The sequence below is a fragment of the Musca autumnalis genome, unplaced genomic scaffold (genome assembly GCF_047663935.1).
Source record: "Musca autumnalis isolate F117 unplaced genomic scaffold, ASM4766393v1 scaffold_5, whole genome shotgun sequence".
Taxonomy (NCBI): Eukaryota; Metazoa; Arthropoda; class Insecta; order Diptera; family Muscidae; genus Musca; species Musca autumnalis.
The window spans coordinates 74,304,126-74,323,182 of NW_027412088.1; the positions used below are offsets into that span (position 1 = coordinate 74,304,126).

Sequence of the window (19,057 nt, forward strand, 5' to 3'; positions counted from 1 at the left end):
GATGGATTCGATTGCGGGTGGACTCGTTAGATCCGTCGCGTAAAAAAACTAAATTTACGCGGGGTACAAAGGAAATTGAATGGCACTTGTAAATTTTAAACGCAAAAAATAGGTTTTTTATAAAAATTCACGCATCAAATATTGGCTTTTAGACTCCAATTACTAGGATGCTGTAAGTAGCACACTCATGAGATATGCATTAAACGACGTAAAATCACGAGTTTTATAATCGTATTATGAGTTTTGAATATTATATTGTTGCGCGTCCGAATTATTAAAAAATTCAAAAAACCTCGAAATTCCGGCTTCAAAATGTCAGCATCAATTTTATGTGGATGCAGTGGATATATCGAAAAATGATACACTAGTATCACATTGCCCATGAAGTATTCTTTGTGTCTTTCTTTGAGCATATGTCTATAAAATGTAAGGTTAGGCCAGAAATCGGAAGGGAGCATAAAAAACTTGTTGGCTTCAACCCATTTTTACCTATTTTCCAACATTGATGACAACACAGCTTCCACGTAAATTAATTTTAATGGTCGACCTTATGGGATTCCTCCTAAAACACTTCATTTTAAAGAATGTATATAATACTATATAAAATATGTTAACAGTTCGCGAATTCTGAATGGGTGAAATTCGGATTCATCGATTGTAAAACATTTTTGGTTTTCGCCATATACCCTCGTTGGGATAAATGCTGAGGGTATAAAAATGATCTTCGCCCTAAAAGGCAAAATTTTAAATAAAAAAAGAAAAAATATTTTTTTGATCCAAATATGTGCTTATTTTGGCTGTAACATAGAAACTATAATATAAATCTGTATGATTTTAATCTCATTTGATTCGCCGTGAAGTTGAGATCCACAACAATTTTGTATGTAATCTTATGACCGGCAAGTCGGCCTTTATTTTGAAAAAACTTGACTTACATTCAATAATTTATCAATTTTATGTACATTCCGCGAATTCTGAGTAACATTTTACAATTGTTTTGCAATCTACTCGCTGAAGTCTCTTCGAGATAAATTTTTAGTAACAATGGTGCTCATTAAAATAACACTGTGCTACAGTGAAAATTTGCAGGGGTTCTAATGCATAAATTCGGTTTTGTGGGAGTCCACAGAAAACGAAAATACCTTTGGTTTCTTTGGGTCACTTCGGGTTTTGATTTTATAACGGTAAATGTAGTGAAAAATGGGCTTTCTTGGATTTTCAATTTTAAACGGACATTACTTCTTTTTTCCTCAACCGATTTGCACACACTGTCTTTCATTATAAAGCGGAGAGTAATGCCTTTCGAACAAGCCATAGATTTTTAAAATCGGTTAACAAATGGCTAAGTAATAGTGGTTTAAGTGTGACAAAAACGCATTAAAAAAAGTAAAATGTTTTTCGTTGTGCTCTAGGCTGCGTAAACGACACCTAACAGTACAATTATTTGCTGTTAGCTAGTAGGAAATTTAGTTGGCTTTCCAAAATGGGAAAACCCAACAAAATCGGTTGAAAAATGAATGCGTTATGACATTTTTTGTGTTTCAACTTTTGGGTTTTTTTCATATTTTCCTTTATAAAACATTGATACCTTGTGCGTAATTGTTAAGCAGGATAATCACAATTAGAATCATACATGCTAAGATACCCATCTTTTATAAAGGAAAATATGAAAAAAACCAAAAAGTTGAAACACAAAAAATGCCATAACGCATTCATTTTTCAACCGATTTCGTTGGTTTTTCCCATTTTGGAAAGCCAACTAAATTTCCTACTAGCTAGCAGCAAATAATTGTACTGTTAGGTGTCGTTTACGCAGCCTAGAGCACAACGAAAAACATTTTACTGTTTTTTAATGCGTTTTTGTCACACTTAAACCACTATTACTTAGCCATTTGTTAACCGATTTTAAAAATCTATGGCTCGTTCGAAAGGCATTACTCTCCCCTTTATAATGAAAGACAGTGTGTGCAAATCGGTTGAGGAAAAAAGAAGTAATGTCCGTTTAAAATTGAAAATCCAAGAAAGCCCATTTTTCACTACATTTACCGTTATAAAATCAAAACCCGAAGTGACCCAAAGAAACCAAAGGTATTTTCGTCTTCTATGGACTCCCACAAAACCAAATTTGTGCATAAGAAATCCTGCAAAAAAATTTTGTCCACTTTTGTATCACAGTGTAATTAGCGTTTTTATAACATTTTTTTCTTGAAAGCCGAAATAAAACCCTCATAACTTTTATCCACAACAACCAAAAATTGGCTCGCGAGCAGATTCGTACTGGGAATTTTTTTCTTAACATATGTACCAAAAATCGTTGATATAACTCAAAAAAGAAATTAATTAAAAACAAGTAAGAAAAGTCTATAGTCGGACAGAGCCGACCATGGGATACCCTATACCACTATCCCTGGACAATCGCTCTCCACGGAAGTTCTTTTCAATGATTGTGAAAATTTAATTATCAAATATCAGAGATGTAATGTATAATACTTATGACCAAAACCAAAAAGTTTTCTAGCATGACAAAGACATTTTTGTAGCAGGAAAGGAAAATTTAGCTCACACAAACTAAAATGTAATGAAACCCACTTATGTAGTACTACAACTTCCGTTGTATAACCGCTACGTTATTGAAATTTTTACCAATTTCACACAAAAGTTTCAGTCCATTTAACCCGCTAAGTATTATCTGATCTTCACGTTGGTTTGTACGCTTCTTCTTCATCATAAACTCAAACTTTGTTTAAAATTTTGCGGGTTATTATTTTGACCTACAGAGCCGCTACAAAATTGGTTAAAATTTTGTTTTTGGTCCATTTCATCCCCTGAACATTTCACGATCATCACCAAAAACTAATCATTTCTATTCTGGCCCGAACCCAATCTCCTTAAAAATTTTTTTACAATCGGTCCATAATTGCGGCCTTAAGCTTGTTTACAATTTTTAATGGACGGACACATATCGCTAAATCGCTTTATCTCGTCGAGATATGAATTTTGGCACACCAAATAAGGGGTCTAGGACGAATATTTCGTGGTGTTACATAAACTTTTGGAGAGACAATATGTAGCATGGTATAAAAATGTGGTTCTCTACACAGAACCCATTATATATTAGGCAGTAGGCCCGTTTTCTAGAAAACACTTTATTGCAATTAACATCAGAGGAAAGGTCAGTAGTTTTTTCCATATGTAGGCTACTTTGCGAAATATATATGTCCTCAAGAAATTAAAATGTCGGCCAAAAATAAAATTTTTATATTTTTTATACAAAAGTAATGGTCCATTTCACCCACTAAAGAATATCAGATCATCATTCAAAATTGTCGGCATCTTTTTCGACCTATACTCTTACTCGGTGCAAAATTTCGTGACTATTGATGTATAATTGCGACTTCTAGCGAGTTTATTATTACACTACAAACAAATAACAGGATATATTAGGCTGTAACTCTGTTATCTGATCATGCACACCAACATAATTGGCATCTATTGAAAGGTCAATCGTTCCACTTTCAAGTATATCTCACTTGTCCGGAATGTCACTTCCAGGAATTAAGATATAAGCTGTATATTAAAATTTTTCACAATTTGCACACAAAAGTTTTGGTCCATTTAACCATCTAAATATTATCCGATCGCCATCTCAAATTGCAAGCTTCTCCTTTGTGATATACTCTTACCTTATTTAAAATTACGCGTTGATCGGACTATTATTGAGACCTACAGAGCCGCTAGAAAATTGGATAAATATTATGTTGGTGGTCCATTTTACCCGCTAAATATTTCACGATCATCACCAATAAGAATAGGGATCTGTTCTGATCTGAACCCGACCTCCATACAAAATTTCGTGACGATCGGTCCATAATTGCGGACTGGAGCGTGTTTACAATTTATAATGGACAGACGGACGGACGGACTGACGGACGGACACACATCTCAAAATCGCTTTATCTCGTCGAGATATGAAGAATGGTATATCACATTGGGGGTCTCCGACGAATATTTCGCGGTGTTACATGAATTTTTACCAAAACAAACTTATAATACCCTTTTCCACATTGTGGTATAGGGTATAATTAACCTTTTTAAATGGAATATGAAATATTTGACAATATTTGTGATATACCCTCGTTAGGGTATTAGAACTATTATGAGTTTCGTAGTGCAGTGGTTTAAAAATTGTCTAAAGTTCTCATAAATAAAAACACAGGGATATGATGTTGTAAAAAAGTCATAACGCTAGTGTATACTCCCCTTTCAAGTGCATATAAATTATGTGCCTTTTAGAACCGCTATATCTCAAGAATGGTTCGTTTTAGTTATTTTTTGGTTAGACCCTTAAATTTGACCTTTGATGCCGAATAACTTGCTGGCACACATTGGATCGATGGGGACTTTTTGAAAATTGCTTTTTCCATTCATTAGTTCGAAACCAAAATTCAGTTTTTTTTGAGAATTTTTCCAATTTGTATGTATATTTGTACTAGGCTGCATTGCCAATGTTCATAATTTTTGTATCATTTGATTCCTCGTGAAACTTTGATTCAAAATTATTTTTTATTTTAAAAAAACTTGGGTTACATTCAATAAATTATCAATTTTTTCCGCTAATACTAAGTAATATTTTACAAACATTATGCAATCTACTGGCTGAAGTCTATTCGTCATAACTTTTTCGTAACATTTATGCTCATTAAAATAATTAACGTTTTATAATATTTTTTAGCCCGAAACAACCAAATATTGGCTCGCGGGCGGATTCGTACTGGGGATTTTTCTCATAACTTGCAGACTTCTTGCAGACTTGATAACCTTTTTGAAATTTTATGACACCGCTTTCAATTCGATTTATGAGAATTAAAGTTCTCGAACCCTTTCTTTATTTTGGTAACAGGCACCAACACCTAAATGGTTTTTTATGGGTGTTAAGTCGTAAATTATATTCACCAATATTTTAAAACATTTTTCTTTAGTTCTTATTTTAACTCTTCTTTATTGAAAAAAAAAGAAAACAATATTTTCACAATCTTACGTCCATCCCCAACAAAGAATCGCAAAGAATTAGGCATGAACACGTTTCTGATTTTTGTTCTTCTTTTACTTGAATAACAAACACTTTTTGTTGTGCAAGAATAAATTTGCTACAATTTGTGTTGAATTCGATGCCAATTCTGTTGCAAACCCAGTTTTTGCATTAATTAATGTTTGCAATTACGCATTTTGATAAAATGCATGATAATTTGTTTATTATTTTGGACCTTCTAAAAAATCAACAAAAAAGTACGGTGATTTTCAGTTTCAGTTTTTTTACAAGTAATTTACAGTGTGGAGAAGTAGGTAACTGAAGGATTGGACCGACATTGTTTACCTTGGAGCATGATCCAAGTTTGGGAATCACTACTTTCATCTTCTTACTTTATGAGACCTTGACAAATCCTGACAAAATTGCGACCCACATGGTGATTGTATGGTTTGGATGGACAGAAGAACGGAAAAAATATAGCCAAAACCAAAGTATAGTACCCACCTGAATGGAGTAGGGGGATGCTTTAAACGGTGCCCGGACCTTCTTTTTACCTCCGAGTCCGAATCGCGTGTCTCCACGCAGGAATACCAACTTCCCAAATAAAAACAAATAAGTGTAAGAGGAACCACAAGACAAAAACGCGCTATAAACATCGTTTCGTACCATCCACCATAAAATATCTTAATTAAATGGAATAATTAGTTTCCTTTCACAATTTTAGGTGGAAACATTTTTCTACCATGGATACCCTAAATGCCTACATTATCTAATCTAATATAAACAATGTGTTCACTCAGGTGAAAGGAACCACCTACATCAAAGAGTTTACCTACCTTTACAATTTTTGGTGGAAAAGTTTTATTACTGCAGGGAACCTCAAAATTAAATTACGAGTAGTTCCGTCAAACAATGTAACATAGACCCTCAAAAAACCGAATATCGGGAGGTACCATTATATGAGACCTATACCAAAACATGGACCTATGTTGACAATTTTTAGTTAAGAAGTTTCGTGACCACAGAAAATTCAAATATCAAATTACAGCTAGTTCTAATTTTGATGGAGAAGTTTCGTGACCACTGAGAACTTCAAATGTCAATTTACAGCTAGTACGGTTAAAAATTGTTGCTAAAATCTTCAAAATACCGAAAATTGGGATGTACCGTTATATGGGGGCTATAACAAAGCAATGATCTATATTGACGATTTCTGGTGGAGAAGTTTCGTGGCCACTAAAAACTTCAAACGTCAAATTACAACTTACTTACTTAGCTGGCCTTTTACAGAACATTTGTTCCATAGACCATACTAAGAAAAGATCTCCAATTCTCTCTGTTGTTCGCTTCGCTTTCTGGAATACCACACCTTTTCATTTCTTGATACACTTGTATGCTCCAATGAAGCTTAGACCTGCCGATTCTGCGTGCACCGCCATGTGGCATGTATTCATACGCCTTTTTAGCGGGTTCATCATCGCTCATTCTTATGATATGGCCTAGCCAACGCAATCGTTGGATCTCGATACGTTTAACTATATTCATGTCTTTGTATAGCTGATATAGCTCGTGGTTCATACGACGTCTATATTCACCGTCAACGCAAATCAGCCCGTAGATCTTTGAAGAATTTTCCTCTCAGACACACCAAGCACTGCCTTTTCTGCTTGCGCAAGTACCCATGCTTCGGAGCCATACAGTAGCACGGGTAGTATCAGCGTTTTGTATAGTGTTATTTCTGTTTGACGAGATGTGGCTTTGTTTTTAAATTCTTCTTATTTCTCAACTGATGTTGTTTGTTGTGTTTATGGCAGTGCCGAGGTAGACGATGTCTTTAACTACCTCAAAATTATAGGTACCAACATCCACAGTTGGTCCGAGCTCTATGGACGCTTTGCGCGGCGACACCATCAATTTGGTCCTTTCGCCGTTTACCGCCAGACCCACTTTCGCAGATTCTGCTTCGACCTTCCTAAAGGTATCAGTTACTTCCTTTACTGATCGTCCCATGATGTCTATGTCATCAGCATAAGCAAGTAACATGTGGCTATTGGTGTAAATTGTGCCATTTCGTTTGCCATTGGCATCTCGTATTACCTTTTCCAGCAAAATGTTGAATAGGTCACACGAAAGGCTGTCCCCTTGTCTGAAACCTCTTTTGGTACTGAACTGTTTGGAGAGGTTCTTTCCAATTTTAACTGTGGACCTAGTATCAGTTAAAGTCGTCTTACAAAGCCGGATGAGCTTTGCGGAGATACCAAATTCAGAAATTGCAGGGAATACCTTTGATCGGAGGGGACTGTCGAATGCTGCTTTATAATCGACAAAAAGGTGATATGTGTCGATCTGCATCTCTTGGGTCTTCTCTAGGATTTGCCGCAGGGTAAATATCTGGTCAATGGAGGACTTGTCAGGTCTAAAGCCACATTGGTATGGTCCAATTATTACGTTGACCATCGGCTTTAGTCGTTCGCACAATATCCCTGACACTATAGTATAGGCAATAGGGAGAGGACGTATGCCCCTATATTTGGAGCATACAGTCTAATCTCCCTCCTTGTGGGAGGGACACAGGATACTCAGGTTCCAATCGTCAGGTACGCGTTCTTCCTGCCAGATGGTGCTAACAAGCTGATGAATACACCGTATCAGCGTGTCGCCTCCGGTTTTGAACAGCTCGGCTGGTAAGCCATCGGCTACTGCTGCCTAATTATTCTTCAGCCAATTTATTGCTGTCTTTACCTCATCTTGGCTGGGCTGTATACATGCAATACCATCTTCTGGGATTGGGTCTGTTGTATCTTCATCGTCTTCGCTGCTATTGGATACCAACAGTTTTGAAAAATGTTCTTTCCATATCCTGAGCACACTATCTGTATCAGCTACCAAATTACCTTTCTGGTCTTAACAGGAGGATGTGCCGGTGCCAAAGCCATCAGTTTGATGCTTGACTCTTTGGTAGAATTTTAGGACTTCATTCTGGTTCCTGTACTTCTCGATCTTTTCACTCTCCCGCTTTTCCATCTCCCTCTTTTTCCTGCGGAAAAGACGTTTCTCATCTCTCCTTTTCTCCCGATATCTCTCGTTGGGCCAAAGATATTTTCCTTTCCAATTTTGGCATTAAAATCGCCTAAAATAATTTAATTGTCATGGACAGGACAACGGTCATATGTTTCTTCTAAGCACTCATACAATATATCTTTGGTCAGTTCGTCCTTGTCTTTAGTGGGAGCATGAGCGCAAATAAAGCTGATGTTGAAGAATTTTGCTTTTATTCGAATTGTAGCAAGTCTTTCATTCACTGGTGTGAAGCTGAAGACCAGGTGTTTTAACCTCCGACCAACTACAAATCCGCAACCAAACTCATGCTTTATGTCATAGCAGTTATAATAAAGTGCGTCACCTTTAAGTGTTGTTGTGACGCCTTTCCCATTCCATCGTATTTCCTGTATGGCAGTAAGGTCGGCCTTGTAATTTTCAAATATATATGCCAATGCGTAAACTGCACCTTCTCTATAAAGAGTGCAAACATTCCAGGTGCAGATTCGCAGATCATGGTCCTTAAAACGTTTGCGGGGTCGTCCACTTTTAAGGGATTTGTGCTTCTTTTCTTTTGTTTTTTTCATAGTAGGCTGCTTTTTCTAGGGGAAGGTTACTAACCCTGCTCCCAAACCCAAGCTTTTAACGTTCTTATGGGTGAACGCGCGGCACATTTTAGCTCACTTCCTCTAACGAGTGTTAAAGGCAGCTACCACAGATGACACCACGGGGAGGTCAGTGTCCACTTGAGATGAAAGAGGGACCAAGATAAAACCTGGACTTTGCCATGTTAAAGCCGGTCAAGACCGTTCCTTGGTATCTTTCATCCCCTACGTCACCTCCACCACCAAAGTTTGAAAATGTTCGGAAAATTTTTGCGCACAATATTTCTTGAAGGGAGTTTCCGTTTTGTTCCATACTTCGTATCGTAATATCTCTACGGACATTGATCAGGTTCGACAGTACACGTTTTTTTTTCAGGGGAAAGTCCATACTTCCTGAGAAATGTCCGAAAGTTTTAAAAAATCCCTATGGCACCATGTGTAGTGGCCGGCCCAAAATTTGGACTTCGAATCCCTCTGGTTTTTGTTGTAACAACTTGTAATCGCATTCCCCAATAAGATGAACAAAAAAAAACATTGTTCCACAACATCCCATACGGGACAAGGGAGACTTCTCTCATATCAATGAGTGCACCCCGATTCATATTTAGCTCAATGATATGGGACCTACTGTTTATCGCCGAGTCCGAACGGCGTGTCTAAGACACCACTTGTAGAGAAGTTTTACAAGGCTGAAATACTCAGGAAATGTCGCCAACATTACTGAGGGGTATTTTGCCACCGTTGAAAAATGTTCGATGTTGCTTGGCCGGGGAATCGAACCCCCGACCTTCTGCGTGCAAGGCGGGCGTGCATACCATTGCACCACGGTGGCACCCAATAAGATGGTACATGTTTATTCAGGGGCCAGTCCTTACTTCTTGAGATAATGGCCCAAAAGTTCCAAAAAAAGCCTGTCGGCACCTACTAAACTGGGTAGTACGTAATATAACCCTCGAAGAGGGAAACCGATCCTGTTCAAACGTTGTACATCGTATTATATTGACGTCACTTCTTTTAAGTCCGAGGCTGAGGGTATATCTCTGTCGGCCAAGCCGATTGATACTTTTTTACTAGTTTAATCTATTAGCCAAATTTTTCAATCAATTTGGCACAGTGAGTTTTCAATATATATAAAATATCCCTGCAAAAATTTGTCAACATAGGTCTACGTTTTCTTATAGCCGCCATACAAGGTTACCCTGATTTCCAGTATTTATCCAAGCATGTGTATGGTACTTATATGCCGAACCAATTGACGTTGTGTGCCAAAATTTGGCTCAAATCCTTTTTACATCAACAGAATTGTCCATCTCTGGAAATATGAAGAAATATTCTAATGTTTATACCTACATACATATGTGTGTATTAGGGTGGGGCGATTTGTGTGGAACGAAAAATCCTTAATGGGCACTTCGCGTTTCTGATTCCTGGGTTTGAACTGAGCAAAAAAGTCCACTGAACCATATATCAATCGTGAAAATCGAGCCTCCCGATTTTGACTTTAAGTTTTTCGTTGACGTTTTTTGGATATGTTGGCATATAACAGCCAAACCATAGAGATTTTCGATCCACCACACAGACAAAAATTGTAGCCAAGAAAGTATGTAATTAAAAACTCTCTAATACATTGCAAAAGCATTGGAACGCTCCTTCAGGCAGTTTTGGTCTTGAGAATGTGCAAACTTTTCCGAAAATGTCGATAAATGGCATTATACCATAAAATTTGACCAGAAAATTATTCAAGCGTTCTGATGCCAAATTCTATCGTGTTGGGATCCATGGACAACCAAAATGAAAACAAAACAAAAACAAAAACGGTAAAAGTATTGAAAATCTGTGTTTCTTACATTTTTAAATTTAAACGGACATATCTTCTTTTTCTCACAACAAATTTCTATTGATCATTCTTACTTTTAAAGGGGCGAATAATATCTTTCAAACAAATTATTATTTTTTTAAATCGGTTAACAAATGGCTATGCTATAGTGGTTTTAGTCTGAAAACCCCCACAAAAAACTATAACTGAATTTCTCATAATTTTCAAAAATATTAGTTGTGTTCCAGAACCTGCAAAATAGTACTATTTAGTACTATTTTTCCAATTTTATGCTAAAAATGCGTTCCTGTACTCCAAAAAGTAGCAAAAGTTGCACTTCTCTTTAAACAAAAATGGCGCTGAAGGGCGCTCTCTTCTGCTATTTTCTACTACACAAATTTGGGTGAGCAGAAAGTAGCAAATCTAGCAATTTGGAAATTTGACATTTAATTGCCGGGGTTAAATAGGTTGAAAAAAGATTCAGTTCACAAACTATTAACAGAAAGGAAAAAACGAAAGATTGAAAAGATTTCTTAAGGAAACATTAAAAAATATAAACAGCTTTTTGTGACACAGATACTTATGAAGCAGATGGATTCAAAAAGTTGCTGTAGCAACGAAAATATGTTCGTATGTTTTATGCAGTTATCTGGTTCTGCTTCCTCTGAATCCAATTTCAAACATCCTGCAACTTGGACTGACTACGTCCATATAGAATCAGGAGACAGGTTAGTGGGGTTAGCTGGTAGCTAAACAGATGGCGGTCATGTGGTGGTGGGTATGTGAAGGAAAAATATACAAAACAAGTTTGGAGGGATAGTAAGTGAAAGAACAACGATCGAGAGAGAATCCTTTTTTATTAATGTTATCTTTTACCGCGTTTTCAATTTGATTCTACTATGTTCGGCTAAATTAAACATATTTGTTTTTCTTTTGTTCAGGAATGAAAACAGAAATTGGCGATTATGAAGAATATATGGTAGTGCATATAGCCAAGTATGTTGGTGTCGTCCTGGTTTGTTTATTGCAAATTTGGGGTATATTAAATGTAAGAACTCTGACAAAATGTACATTTCATTTAAAGCACTTTACCATAAACGACCATGGAAACAATTATTAAAATAACTTGATTTTAATATGAATACATACATATATAAAACTCCTCCCACCATTTGTTAGAAATATCACCGGGCTCTAATTCCGTTAATACTTTGCACCATTGGAGCAATATCGTTTTTAATTTTTTTCAGGATTAGAATTCCTTGTTCTATATACCACATGTGCCATGTTTAACAAAATAAGACGTCATAATATGGAAAAGCAAAGTAAACAAATCCCAAATTACTACAACAAAGTCTAATTTATTATTCGTCTAAGAGTTGTATTGGTATTCCTCATGATGAATAAAATATGAATAAATATGCAAATTATCAAATTTATTGCAAGGACAGAAACAATAATTATATGTAGGAGTACTCATTTTCTCGAAATATGCCTACCTTAGTTTTTCATTCCTCCGTTTTTTTTTTATTTATTTACTTAATTGGTCGAAGGCAGAATGTTTCTTGCATAAAACAAACTGGGAATAGACTTTTAAATTTTCGGATTCTTTTCGGCCGATTGTAACGATCCTCTACAATCCCCATTCGTTCGTGGCCAATGCTACCAACAATTTCGGACGTGATCAAGGCTTAGTGATTTGTCCAAAGAGAAAGAAAAACAAACATTTCAGGAACAATGATTTGCACATACTTGTTCGGACTCTATAGGGAAGGCAGATGCTTCTGTCGATATTACTGCCATACAGGAAATACGATGGATTGGAAAATGCCTTAAATCAACACCTAAAGGTGACGCACTATTTTTTTGCTGCCATGAATTTGTTTTCGGATTTGTAGTTGGTCAGAGCTTCTACACAGTGAATGCAAGAAATTCGGTAAAAGCAATATTTTTCAACATCACTCTTTTGTGCGCCTATATCCCGAAAACAAACAGATCAAATGTATATTTAAGAGCGGTGTCCTACCCACGACATTAATATCATTCTAGCCGATGTTAATGTCAAAATTGGTAAGGAGAATAATTTTTGGTCCAACAGTCGGGAAAAGTTTGTCATCAGACCAACAAATAATGACGCTGTTGTGAATTCACCTTGGAGCTGGAGTAGTTCAGTGGGGCCAGGGTCGTCACAAGAATTTATTTGTTGGGAACTTTAAAGAGAGAAATCACCAGTCTAAGTTTTTTTCATAAGCGTTATAATATTTAATTCTAAAAACACTACATTTCATAAAAACACTTTATCGAAATCTTATTATTCAGTTTCGTTTAGGCACAGTTCCAGAGGCTTCGGCAGCGTTGTTGATCAATCGTAGTTCCTAATAACAGGAGAGCTGAACATCCGACTATCCCTTTATTGTTCGCGGGTACGGGAGTGATTCTTGTTTTCCGACGGGAGCACGTGGTAGTAACTGTTTGGTGAATCACTATCTCTGTTAACTGTCATATGCTGCTGACTTAATAATCATTCGTTAGGGCGCAGACGTCAATATCACAATTTGTCGAAGGATGTTAAGAGATCGGTACGTCGATTGCTCTCAGTACCCCAATTCATTCACACACCGCCGCACAGAGTTAAGAGATCGGTACGTTGATTGCTCTCAGTACCCCAATTAACTCACACACAACACCAACGAGTTAAGAGATTGGTACGTCGATTGCTCTCATTACCCCAATCAACTCACACCAATGATGAACAAAACAGTACTCTAGCGTCGATTACTCTAAATCGCAGCCATAATTTACACAAGTACAATCAAAAATATACACATTGTTTTATACATATTTTTAAACAATATGCAACTTTTACTATTTTAGAATACAATTAAAGTTTTAAAACATAAAAGCTGTGTTCCAGAACTAAAAAGTTTTTACAATTTTTACGACTTTTACACATTTTACTCGAAAAAGCGTTCCCGTACACAAAAAAGTTGTAAAATGTTCACTTCTCTTTAAACAAAAATGGCGCTGAATGACGCTCTCTTTAAAAACTTTTTACACGACAAATTTGGGCGAGTAAAAAAATAGTAACATGGTTGCCGGCGTCTGATTGGCTGATACGCCGACTTTGACATTTGTTCCAGTTTTTTTGACGTATTTTCCATTTTTCCGTTCCCGAACTATTTCAGAAAACTTGTGTGTAAGAACAAATTTTTTGCAGTTCTCTCTTTTACGAGTTTTACCATTAAAAAGTACGGGAACGAAGCTAAAAATGTTAAGAAAAGCCAACAAAAATGCAGTGTGAAATATTTAAGAGAAAATGTGTTAGATTCTCTTTGTTCATCCCTGACTCACACACAACACCAAAGAGTTAACAGATTGGTACGTCGATTGCTCTCAGTATGCCAATTAACATACTGCAATAACTACTCTACAGAGTAAAAAGTTTTGTACTTATCATACCCCAGTTAAATCACTACTACCCCACAGAGTTAAAAGATTGGTACTTATCATACCCCAGTTAACACACCAGCGGTCAACAGACAACTGTTCCGAGTGACGGAAAGGCATCTCCTTTTATAGCGTGGCGGTAGTGGCTGCACCAACCAACTGCGACCAACTGCAGGTTAAAACACTGTTCCCACTAGGGGGGTTCATTGCTGTGGTAGTCATACCAGTTGGCACTAGTGTATGACATTCGATCCGTAATTTAAAATTTAATTCAAAAGTCCTTTGAATTAAGTTTATTTTTTAAAACATAATAAATTTCCTGTAACCAAAAACGAGAGATCCGAGATCAAGACTTTTGGGGCGTTAAGATGTACGATCGTTTCCAGGAGTAAACATCGACTCGAATCACCAGCTTGTTGCAGCAAAGGTACGTTCCCGATTAATGGTAGAACATCAAGTACGAACAAGCAAATCACAACTAACTTTAAATGAAAACCGCTTACACCTGGAAAGTTTCTGGGGATTCTGAATGCAGCAATGTTCACAGAAAAGAAAAATCCAAAAACAAGAAAAATTCGCTGGAGGCATTTTTAAATAAGTTTTAGTTTTTCAGGATTTTGCTTGGAAACGGCAAGTCTTATCGAAATGTGACTAAAGAAAATGTTGTAGAGAATTTTTACAGCTACAACATTTTCTTTAGTCCTAATTCAAGTAGAGAATTTTCACTGCTACAACATTATCTTTTATTTATAAAACTCTCCGGCGATTTTTTTTTTGTTTTTTAACTATGTAGTTTCTGAATCCACAAAAACTTCCCAGGTGTACGCGTTTTTCATTTAATGTTAGTTCAGGCGCAAATTGATAGCCACAGCATATTCCACTCAACTGTCCCAACTGCCTAATCAAAGCACTCCTAGTTCCGACAACATATTAACACAGTGGCAAAGTATTGACCACTCCATGCAAACAGCCGCAAAATCCATACTTGGATACCAGGGGATTACACCAATGTACGTATTGTATGACCGGGAGTGTCGTGCTGCTACCCAAAAAAGGAGAATTCTGCATTTGGGGGCTAACAACGCGTAGCGCAAGAAATATGTATCGGGAGAAAATTAGGGAGGGATACTTCTTTTCCACGTGAAAAAGAGAGAAGTGTCCGAAAATTCAACCAAAGAGTGATGGCTTTGGTACAGGTATATCCTCCTGAAGGGACGAGTAATGTAATCTGGTTACAGATAAAGATAGTGTGCTTAGGTTATGGAAAAAGCAGTTTCCACTATGTTGATATCAATGCCATAGACCCAATCCCAGAATATGGTATTGACTGTACACCGCTCGGCCAAGATGAGGTAAAGAACCCAATAAACCGGTTGACAAATAATAAAGCAGCACGAGCCGATGGATTACCAGCCAAACTGTTCAAAACCGGAGGCGATACGCTGATAAAATGTGTGCATCAGCTAGTTAGCAATATCTGGCAAAAATATCACGTACCCGATGATTGCAACGTGGACATCCTATGTCCCGCCCACAAGAAAGAAGATAAGACTGTGTGCTCCAACTAAAGGAGCATAAGTCTGCTCCCTATTGCTTATAAGATAGTGTCAGGGATTTTGTGTGAACGACTAAAGCCTATGATCAACAAAATAAGTGGGTCCTATCAGTGCGACTTTAGACCTGGCAAATCCACCAAAGACCCAAGAGATGGAGATCGCCACTTACCATTATAGAACAGACTTCGACAGCTCCTTATGTTCAAAGTTATTCCAAGACATGTAAGCTAGCACGAGGCGATTTGAAAACCTTAATGGGCCCTTCGCGTTTCTTATTCCTGGGATTGAAATGAGCAAAAAAGTCCACTAGACCATAGGTCTACGGTGAAAATTGAGCCTCCCGATTTTGATTTTAAGTTTTTTATACACTTTTTTTGACATTTTGGCATATAACAGCCAAACCATTGGGATTTTCGATTCAACAGATAAAATTGTAGCCAAGACAGTAATATATCGCGAAAGCATTGGAACGCTCCTTCAGGCAGTTTTGGCCTTGAGAAGGTGCTAACTTTTCGGAAAATGTCGATATGTCGATAAAATATTCAAGCGTTCTGACGCAAAATTCTATCGTGTTTTGATCTATGGACAACGAAAATGCCTTTAGTTCGTTTGGGTCACTTCGTTTTATTTTTTATAACGGTAAAAGTAGTGAAAATCTGGGTTTGTTACATTTTCAAATTTAAACGGGCATATCTTCTTTTTTTCACAACGGGTTTCTATTGATCCTTCTTCCTTTTAAAGGTGTGAATAATATCTTTCGAACAAGTTATTATTTTTTTAAATCGTTTAATAAATGTATAAATTATAATGGTATATATAAAAGTAATGTAATGTAATAAAGGTGATGTATAAATGTAATAAAATATAATATAAATGTATAATGGTTTAAGTCTGAAAACCCCCATACAAAAACTTATGTATTCTCTGTGATTGTGCCTTGCCCTCTCGTTTACCATTGCTCCCATCTTCGTAATGGGAATTGAATGCATTTAAAGGTATTTATCACAAACGTCTTATCATCAATATTGCGACCCCAAACGAGACTTTAATGATTTAAAGATTTGAACTAAAAACAAAAACAAAACATTGTTCCACAACATCCCATACGGGACAAGGGAAACTTTGAACCACAGATGTTTAAATGCACAGTGTTTCAAGGTCATGGACAAATGCAATTATAACAAGTAAGTCTGCTATAGTCGGACAGGTCGAACATGTGGTACCCTACACCACTTGCCTTGAGCATTAGTTTTGTACGAAGTTGTAAAAAAATCATAACCCTATTGTACATAGGTATGTCTATTATCAGCTATAATGTCATTTTTAAAAATAGATGTTGTACGAGTATTTGCATTTTACTTTCAGTTTATCATCAATCGTCAAAACAAAGACAGCTGACTGGATTTTGAGTTTCACTTTAACAAAAATTCGGATTTAAAAAATCATTACAGCAATGAAAACTCTTACAGTACAATGTCTAACGATCAGCATAACTGCTTTGGTGGTTTCTGTTGCCTTACTAACAATCGATGTGCAGAGTAAATATACAAACAAAAAGTGGATGGAAAGTAAGTGAACCAAGAAAGATCGAAGGCGAAACATTTTCTATTAACGTTATGCTTGTGCAATTTTATTCTACCAAATTTCAAAAATTAAATATCTATTTTTTTCTATATGTATTTCAAACAATAGCTATCATTCCCGAATATAAAGTATATTTGTTAGTGGATATAGCCAAGTATGTTGGTGTCATCGTAGTTTGTTTATTGCAAATTTGGGGTATATTAAAGGTAAAAACTCTGACAAAATGCATATTTCATTTCAAGCTCTTTACTATTAACCTCCATTGAAACTATAATAAAAATAATTAGATTTCAATATGAGTACATTCATATATCAAATTCCTTCCATCATTTAGAAATATCATTTGGCCCTAATTCCATTTATACTTACCGTCGGTGGTGTAATGGGTTTTACAATATTCCAAAATGGATTAATAATCTTGGTGAAGGATACTGATTACATTCGCATGGTTGAGTTTATTACGCCGTACTTAGGTAAATTAATAAAATATTCCATTAAATCCTATTATTTCTTCTAAAATATCATTTTCTTTTTCTTTTCAGGAATAGAATTCCTTGTGCTATATACCACATGCGTCATGTTTAACAAAATAAAACGTCAAAATGTGAACGAGCAAAAATATCAAATCACAAATTACTACGACAAAGTCTAATTTCTCATTCGTCTAAGAATTGTACTGATATTCCTCATACATAAAAATATGAATAAATATGCAAATTAGCAAAATTATTGTAATTATTTTATGTCACATTTCGAGATAATATGTATACTATGGTTATGACTTTTTGACCTTTTTTATCAAAAAATGATTTCCTGTAGCCGGAATGAATGAAATTTTGCCTATTAATGAATAAAATAATGTTTATTATATTTAAGTATTGAACAAGTAAGAACGGCGTTAAGTTCGGCCAGACCGAACTTTTTATACACTCCACCACGAGTTATATTGAAATAAAATGGAACAATTAATTTCCTTTCGTTTAGAAACTAAATACCAAATTTCAGAAAGTTCTGTAAAACAATGTGGCTAACCTTCAAAATACCGAAATTCGGGAGGTACCGTTAAATGGGGGATATATCAAAACGTCGATCTATACCAGGGGTGCTCAGAATGGTTGGTGTATTAGTAGTGGTAAGACACTCTCCCCATTGCTAAGCAATGGCAAATCAGAAATAAAGAGAGAATACGTGTGGTTTGTTTTTACGCTACCATAAGGAAGCGAGCACAAATGATCTATACCAGCAATCGGCACACAACAACAACAATTTGATCAAACACTGTCAGTGATGCCAGATTTGCCGATTTATCGGCATTTTGCCGATTTTTAGTCCAAAACAAGTAAAAAGTCGTTAAGTTAGGCCGGGCCGAACTTTTTATACCCTCCACCATAAAATAGTCTTAATTAAAATGGAATAATTAGGGTCCTTTCACAATTTTTGGTGTAACAACTTTTCGACAATGGATAGACTCCTACTGCCTCCAACTATTGCTTAAATTACACTGTGAACACAAATGTTGGGGCAGAGATAATTCCTTTTGGAGATGAAAGCCCTTGGTATGTGTATATTAAAAACCCCGAAGGACAGATGCGCCGTGAGTCGAACTTCCGCGTTATGGCGTGATGAAGTTTTTGCAAGAGACCCTGTAAGCCATCATGAATTAGCATTATATCTTTGTTGGTTGTTTTTGTAGAGCACTTAAGCAACAGTGAACAAAGATATAACGCTAATTCCTGATGGCCCACAGGGTCTATAACGAAAATTTGATAACGCCATAATGCGGAAGTTCGACTCACGGCGGATCTGTCCTTCGGGGTTCATAATATACTCACCAAGGCCTTTCTTCCCCAAGAGGAATTTTCCATGCCCCAGACTTTCACCTCCATTTTGTTGCACAGTGTTATCTAATCTAATCTAAAAAAATGTGTTCAGCTAGGTGAAAGGTACCACCTACGGGGCTATATCAAAGAGTCAACCTATC

General features: G+C 36.4%; 2 protein-coding genes across 2 annotated transcripts in view; one reads left to right on the plus strand and one right to left on the minus strand.

Annotated features, from left to right (window-relative positions):
* LOC141404809 (uncharacterized) overlaps window positions 1–19,057 on the minus strand; it is a 70,116-nt gene that overhangs the window by 15,320 nt on the left and 35,739 nt on the right. The gene's annotated exons all lie outside the window — the stretch shown is intronic.
* LOC141387098 (uncharacterized) lies at window positions 16,877–17,962 on the plus strand. The gene is made up of 4 exons (XM_073956235.1): window positions 16,877–17,060; window positions 17,185–17,282; window positions 17,411–17,549; window positions 17,619–17,962. Exons 1-4 carry the CDS (start codon window positions 16,946–16,948, stop codon window positions 17,726–17,728), a joined length of 462 nt encoding a protein of 153 aa, XP_073812336.1. The 5' UTR covers window positions 16,877–16,945; the 3' UTR covers window positions 17,729–17,962.